Consider the following 7,889-nt stretch of genomic DNA (forward strand, 5'->3'; position numbering starts at 1 on the left):
CCACCATTATAGTGGGTCCCCCTCACTATCCAGGTTGCATGACTGTAAGTAACGCAGCTCACAGGCTACACTGGGTTCCACACGACTACAGTCGCTATTCCAGATCATTTAAAGTTCTGCATGGATTCAGTTTTCCACGAAGGCTATAGTTTGGGAAAAGCGCAACTAGTAAATGAGTGCTGCAGGTTACAATGTAGCCTAAGTAAGAATGAATGTTTTTCTCGTCAGAAATTATCTCCTCCACTGAATCAATCAGCACGTCGCATTGCGTTCTTCTTCTGAATTCAAGGTTTATTCCTCAGTCTTTGAATGATTACCGTATGAATACAGTGTGAGTGTGACCACAGATAATGAGCTCAGACGGGAATCACTGCACCTCTCATTGGTTTCATAAGAATTACATAATTTAAATCGAAAAATCTGTTTGTTTCATTTAGAAGCAGACTGTAATGAGTCCACTGGAGGCGAGTTGAAAAGAACCCAAGTGCCGCTTTATTTAAATCCCAAAAGTGACCAAACAATAAACAAAGACTTGACTTGACATTAAACTTGACTTGGCATGGTATGAACAGACTTGGCGTAAACAAAAGTAAGAACTCGCCAACATAGGTTACAGGGATAATACTCGAGGAGAGACAAATGCAACATGAGGTCTGTAAATGCCAAACAAAGAGGGTCACATGACACAAACCAACCAATGGGAAACAAGGCACACGACTAAACAGGAACTATGGCTATGACAAAATAAGAGACATGAAACCGAACATGAAACAAAAACCCAAAACAGACATATCAGACATTATCCTGTAGCCATTAGGGATGGTAAGATTCACATCAAAGTTTTGTATCCTTGCATCGGCATAAAAGTTAACGATACGATGCATCGATTTAAAAAAGTGTGCATCGGATACAAGTTGCCTTTCGTATCGTGATGCATTGTTTCCAAAATATTTGCATTGGTAAAAGCCTATTTATTTATATATAATTATTAGTAGGTGCACTATGCTTTTATTTAGAAAGTGTGACCAATATTTTATATGTAGATTAATTTCGCCTCTCTAAACTGTTCCTCAAGCACGTTCTCTCATCACCATTGCTGCTACATAAATATGACGCATCTCAACACTACGGAGACCGAGGCATTAGAAGTCAAAAGGCACTTAAGTTAATTTATGATTTGCTGTCTGATTTGAACCAAAGAAATACATGTGAACTATCTGTACCATATTGAATTGCATAGCATCATATTTTTTCCATTGAATCACATTGTGTTGAATTGAATCAAAGCGGATCACACTGCATCGTAGTAGGATGAGTCATATTGCATCGCATCGGTAATTGCTTCATAAGTATATTTAATGTATCGTATCGTAGGCTAATACATCGAGATGCATATCGCATCGGTTTCAGTTATGGAGTTGCACATCACTAGTAGCCATGAATGGGAAACAGGAATAATTGTGTACCGTACTGGGCTGCGTTTCCCAAAAGCATCGTAAGCTAAAGTTGATCGTAGCTCCATTGGTTTCAATGGGTCTACGATGTACTTAAAGGGATAGTTCACCCAAAAATGAAAATTTAATGTTTATCTGCTTACCCCCAGGGCATCCAAGATGTAGACACGGCATCCGGTGCGTGAGGTGTGTACGCTAGTAATAGCAATAACAGGTCAAGTGTTGACGAAAAAAATGTGTCTGACTATTTCTTCAAAATGGAACATTTTGTTGGTTTTATTGTTTTTCCAAATACAGCTATTTTGTTAGCGACCATTTGATGCATAATGCTGTTATCCCAGTATAAAAAACATACATGTATTCAAATTTGAGAAATATTAGGATAATTATGAATTCTCCATGTTCTCCTATTATATCTGAGAATGAAGCACTTGAACGTGACATGCTCGTAATTATGAATTCAGAAGTAGGAGGTGGAATGTTTTTGATGTCACAACATTAGACTCAGATCTGCAGGCACAGTAGTTGTGCTCATTGTGCTGTCCAGAAAGTTCAGCCACTAGCCTTCCTCTGAGGTTTTCACCACTCCAGTGTACCTCTGGTTCATCCACCGTCTCACTGTCGTCATTTAGTGTTTCTTCAGTCAGCTATAGATCAGCATTGAAGGGATAGTTGACCAACAAATGGAAATTATCTCATCATTAACTCACCCTCATACCACCCCAGAAGTGTATGACTTTTTTCTGCTGAACACAAAGATTTCTTATTTGTGTTTTTCAAGGTTTTATGCAATTTTTTCTTCATAATTTCCTACTTAACCTCAACAGTGTCTTTATTGTCTATGCAGATATTGTGAAGAGCACAGCAACAAGCTGATGGTGGGGGCAAAGTCATGAATAATGGCTTTAAAGAATATTGAGCGCCACCTGGACTTCATGGGCCTGTTTACACCTGGTCATTTCATGTGTTTTCGCTGATCGGATATCTATCTGATTTGTTAAAACGTTTCCATTTACACTTGGCCACATTAATGTGTTGTCGCAAAACGGATTTAAATCCGATCTTCAATCCCAGCGCTATATTTAAATTTAACGGAGTTCATATCAACGAAATCAAAAGATAAGTGCTGCATTTTATTAATTATCAGCTAATTTCAAGATCAAAGACCGCAGTAGGAGAGCGCGTGGAAAGATACGTTTGTCTTACTACTTTTAATGAAGATGATTGTGTGTTGAGTGTCTGCGTCTTACTTTGCGGCAGTTTGCGCGTCAGCTTGCTGAAGAGATACTCAGCTACTCGTCCTCAGCGATGCGTGTTGCATTAGCGCAGTCATATCTGACTATAATGTCATATAGTCTATAACACGCTCTCACACGTTTATTATTTTAACATTTTGAGAGGAGCAAAATTTGCATATGCGGTTTTAACAACCAGATGCATTTACACTGGTCCAGTTTCGTCTGGAATGCGGCCCAGACCACCTCCTGAAGTGGTTTGAGCGATCGGATTTATATCCGTCTCGAATGCATTTCGGAGGGCATTTACACCTGGTCTTTACACGATCGGATAGCTATCCGATCAGACAAAACGCATGATAACAGAAAATTGTCTCGTGGAAGGTCTGTTGATTATAGTTATTATTTTCAAAACAAAAATTTGAACAGAAAATGTAAGTATTACAGGGTAGTGTGACAAAAAGTCTACCACTAAAACTACTAACCTTCCTTTCTCTGTCATTCACAGGTTCTCTGTATGGTGTTATTATAGTTACTGGCTGACTGAGGCATGGGAACCCACCATCAGCTAGAATGTAATAACCTTCTGCTGGATATTTTTGGTGGATGAAAAAGGGGCTATTTTTCAGCACCTGAGAGTCATGCGCAGACCCTGGATATCCCACAAAAATATCCAAAAATTTCATTTTGTGGTCACAAATGGTCTAAAGAGTAATGGAGTGGAATAGTATCCTCTTCAGGTAACATGCAGCGTCCTCACTTGGTGGCAGTGTTGCCAACTAATTTTCAGAGAAAGTTGCTAAAGGAAGGTCGATTTGTTGCTAAAAGTTGCTAAATGACGTTGTGATGCCATTGCTCAATGACGTCATTGTGTAATCATGACGCAAAATTGTCACTACATCAAATCTCAGCAAAAAATATATTTTATATGTGTTAATATAGATTTGTTTGTAAAATAATATGCATGATATAATATTAAAATATAAATAACTGTATTTTTTAAATACATTTAATCATTGAAAACTTACACATTTTTGAATGATTACAATTTAAGTTTTTTTAGTAGCTAGTAAACTAGTAATTCTACACACTCTCAACAATTATGCTTTAAGCAGTGTATTGGTAGTTAGTTAATATGCTACACTCTAAGAAAAGTCTGTAAAAATAATGCACAAACTACTATGTTAATATGAAATAATTTTCTGTAATGTTTTTTTTTACCTGCATTTTAAATTACACATTGTGTTTTTGGGTTACATGGTTACAATGGATGATGGATAATGTCCTGAAAGATTTTCAATTTTTCTTACAGTATACTAACTGATCAACAATCGCAGGTACAAGCTACTAACAAAGTTGGTGGTTTAAAAAAAGTGTATTTTGAAGAGGATGCTTAAAAAGATCACTCATAAATTAAAATGTGTTCAAATTTAAGTTGTCCCAATACTTAAGGTGTTTATTTAACTGTGTAATTCTAAAGGGCAATCACAGAATTTTGGAACAGACATTCAGCTTAACATCTTTTGTGCCCCATGGAGCAACAACATGAGAGTAAGTGATACATTCCAATCCTGTTATATTTACAGAATTTGTTTTAATTATAGGACAGTGAGATGAATTGTAAATCTGCATATATGACTCTTCATTGTTGATTGGTTGGAACAATGATAATTCTACAGAACAAGCTGAAGGCCCACCTGACATCCATCATTGCAGCCAACAGCATTTTGGGAAACTCCGGAACCAGCAAGATCAGCAAAACCTTAGCCAATGATAGGAAGATCCTATGGTTGTGGAAAGGCAATTACTCTGCCAAGCATTTCTAATATTGCCTACTATATTGAAATTTATATTAATTGAAAAGAAAATGATTAATATTTATGTCCACGTAGCCATATGTTATAAATAAACTTTAAATACCAATAAACCATCAAATGTTTGTATTCTGTAGGGTAAACACGATTTGTGCACTGTTAATAGTTACAGTTTTGTTTTAATATACATATTTAATTGAGTTTGAGAGATTGCATTTGTAACAAAATATGCATGTTCCTGCCATACCTTAGAGAGCTATCGTGGAATGTAATTGCAACAATATAAAATTTTTAACACAAATAAAGTGGTTATATTGTGAATATAGATTTTATTTAACATGTACAATTTTATTAAATAACAAAAAAAACAAATACATATTTTGTTATATTTAAGAAAGAAGTTGTGTCCCCCAAATTCATGTCTGTGGTGTTACAACAATGTATGTCGCCCCTTAAGCTCGGGGCGTTTTTTGGTATTTTCGCCTAAATTTAACATACTCAAATTCAAATGTTTACCCTGCACACATACAATGGAGGAAATGAAAAAAAATGGTTTCATTGTAAAGAAAACCCTTTGAACTACAAAATATGAGTGTAATTCTTTATAAATAACATTATATACTTTTCAAATATTACTATAAACACAAAAAAAACATAGGCGCTTTTAGGAAGGCTATGTAAATGAAGCATAAACATTTTTAACGTCGTTTTAAACAGAATTTAACTGGTTTTAAGAAAAGGGGCAATTCTATTTGGATTACTTCCTGTGTGTAAAGGTCACTGCAGCTGCTGGTTGATCTGAGGGGTGCATGGGGAGTGCATTCTTTCTTATTAATTTTCTTAAAGTTAGCTAAATTTCTGACAATTTCATGTGTCGCACTTTATTAGTGTCTGTGGTGTTATGTTGATAACTTGCAGATCTGACATATTTTAAGCAAAATTTGGATAAATACATACTTATTAATATTTCCAAAATGTCCCCTGAACTTGAAATCATCATGATGGCAGCCTCCATATTAGAAAAGTCTGGATTTAGGCTGATTTGTCTGGTGTCACTGTCTTTCCTGGTAACACCACTAACCCTATGAAGTCTGTGGTGTTACAATACAATGTTTTTAGAGTATAAAGTGTCTTAATCTTTTAGAATAAAGACTATAAAGCTACCACAGACCATTTTTGCTGTCTTTTTTTTTAAATGTATATCCAATAAAAAAATTTAAAAAATAAACTATTCTCCTTTGGCAGAAATAGGGGCCAGATGAACAATTAGGGGACGTTCACATATAGTGTCTTTTGCGCGCTCAAGTTTGTTATTTCAAATGTAGACGCGCGGCAGGCGCGCTCATAATGGAAGCGACGTGGTCATTTTTTCCAGGCGCTTGCGCGCCGCATCGAGATAAAAACATTTCAACTTTTCAGAATGCCGCAAGTGCACCGCGGGTCATGTGACAAGAACCAACCAATCAGCTTCATCCTTTCCCGTAACAACATTGAAAGCTCAGCCAAGATGAAGGAACAGCTGATCATAGCTGTACAGGGATGGCCATTTTAAAATAAATTTAGTAGCAGAGCTACTGCAAGCGATTTTTAGTGCTGCAAATCCATTTATTCTTTGCTGAAACGTCCGCGTCTTCAAGGAGAGCACAGGTCATGGCTGCTTAGCAACGGCAGACGCCTCCGAATGCTTTGGAAAAAAGCAGAAAGCGGCGCGCCTAGTGTTTTCCACACGTTTTTAGGCGCGACATGTGAACAGCCCCTTAAACATTTATTTTAAAAACTGAAATTTAAATGATCAATGAACCTGAATCCTTAAAGTAATTAATTAATTAATTAATTATTACCTAAAGTTGCATGCCCCTGCTCATTTTAGAACAAACCAAAATACAGTTACAGCCTACATGATGTTTAACATAAATACGTAATTTTTCAGTAAACGTGATTTGCTTCTGTTGTTATTTAGTATCTAACAGACACTTACAATGACATTTACACACTCTTGTACAGTAGGTGGCGGTATGCAGCTAAAAGTTGTTTGCAATCCGCCATTAACCAAGAGAAGAAGAAACGGGACTTTTATTTTGGTCTGGCGATGTGACGTCATAAAGCTGCGCCGCGCTCCTGCATTTCTTGTGATTCGGCTGAAGAAAGGTTTGTGCTCAAGTTTTGAAATCAATGCAAAATGTTCTATCAACTTGCACGTTTTTACAAGCTACATTAAGTAAATGAATCAATCATAAATGTTGTATTACTTTTTTAACGTTATTTCTGTGAGTAAAGTGCATCCACATATTAGTAACAGAAAGAAGTGAGAGAAACCGAGAATTCGAATAATCTGAACCGAGTCATTTGTAAAAATGATTCAGTGATTCGAAGCGCTCGAATCAGCGCGAGCTGAAGACAAAACGAGAACAACAAACACAAACTGTGCAATGCCAACTTTTACAAACCAGCTGCAAAATGTTTTCATGGAAGTGTAATCTATTTAATATTATGTACAAATAATTGAATACCAAATATAAATCATAAATACCTAAATATTAACTTTATGTATAATTTGTATATTTTAATCAGGTCATTTAAGTCCATTAACTCTCAGAACTAGGGAGCTTATTGAGATGCACCCAGATATTTAGTTTGCATTTATTTTTTGAGAATAATTTAATTTCTGTTAATTATTCTCATGTTAAACAGGACAAAGAAAAAAAAAACTCCTGCTGAATCAACTGAGATCCACGTGACACACTATTATAAAGATGGCGTTTATTAAAGAGGAGAGTGAAGACGTGAAGATTGAAGAAGCATTCAGAGTCAAACATGAAGATACTGAGACACAAACAGGTTGGTTTTTATTCTCAAAGCTGAACTCACTCATCTGATCCTTATTCAAATGTCCAGCTCTACAGAAATGAGTGATATTTGTGAAGAATGTCATACGAGTGTAGTAATTAAAGTGTCATGAAACCCCAAAACACGAGATGTAAATGTATATCCATAACAGGTTGCACATCAGTGAAAAACAACAATAGCACTCATTATGTCTATTATTAAGGGGCTTTATGCAACACCTAATGGGTTTTAAGGGATACTTAAAGGTGACATATTATGCCCCTTTTTACAAGATGTAATATAAGTCTCTGGTGTCCCCAGAAGTTTCAGCTCAAAATACTCCACAGATCATTTATTATATAATTTTGAAAATGACTATTTTGAGTGGAAGCAGAAACACGCTGTTTTTCGGGTCTGTGTCTTTAAATGCAAATGAGCTGCTGCTCCCCGCCCCCTTTTCCAGATAGAGCTGTGCCATTACAGCTGTACCTGCTAAAAACATCTGTTTTGGTTGTGATTATCATGTTTATCGCGCTGAAATCATGCGTTTTAAACCATAT

At 36.1% G+C, this 7,889-nt stretch overlaps 1 protein-coding gene across 1 annotated transcript in view; it reads left to right on the top strand.

Moving 5' to 3' along the window:
• The first annotated feature begins 6,588 nt into the window (after positions 1 to 6,588).
• LOC107677810 (gastrula zinc finger protein XlCGF8.2DB-like) overlaps positions 6,589 to 7,889 on the top strand; it is a 23,193-nt gene continuing 21,892 nt past the window's right edge. The window contains exons 1-2 of the mRNA XM_016472847.1: positions 6,589 to 6,651; positions 7,195 to 7,341. Coding sequence (XP_016328333.1) covers positions 7,257 to 7,341 — 85 coding nt within the window. The 5' untranslated portion in view covers positions 6,589 to 6,651; positions 7,195 to 7,256. The remainder of the gene's footprint in view (positions 6,652 to 7,194; positions 7,342 to 7,889) is intronic.

This window comes from Sinocyclocheilus anshuiensis, unplaced genomic scaffold, assembly GCF_001515605.1.
Source record: "Sinocyclocheilus anshuiensis isolate Anshui unplaced genomic scaffold, SAMN03320099.WGS_v1.1 scaffold1198, whole genome shotgun sequence".
NCBI lineage: Eukaryota > Metazoa > Chordata > Actinopteri > Cypriniformes > Cyprinidae > Sinocyclocheilus > Sinocyclocheilus anshuiensis.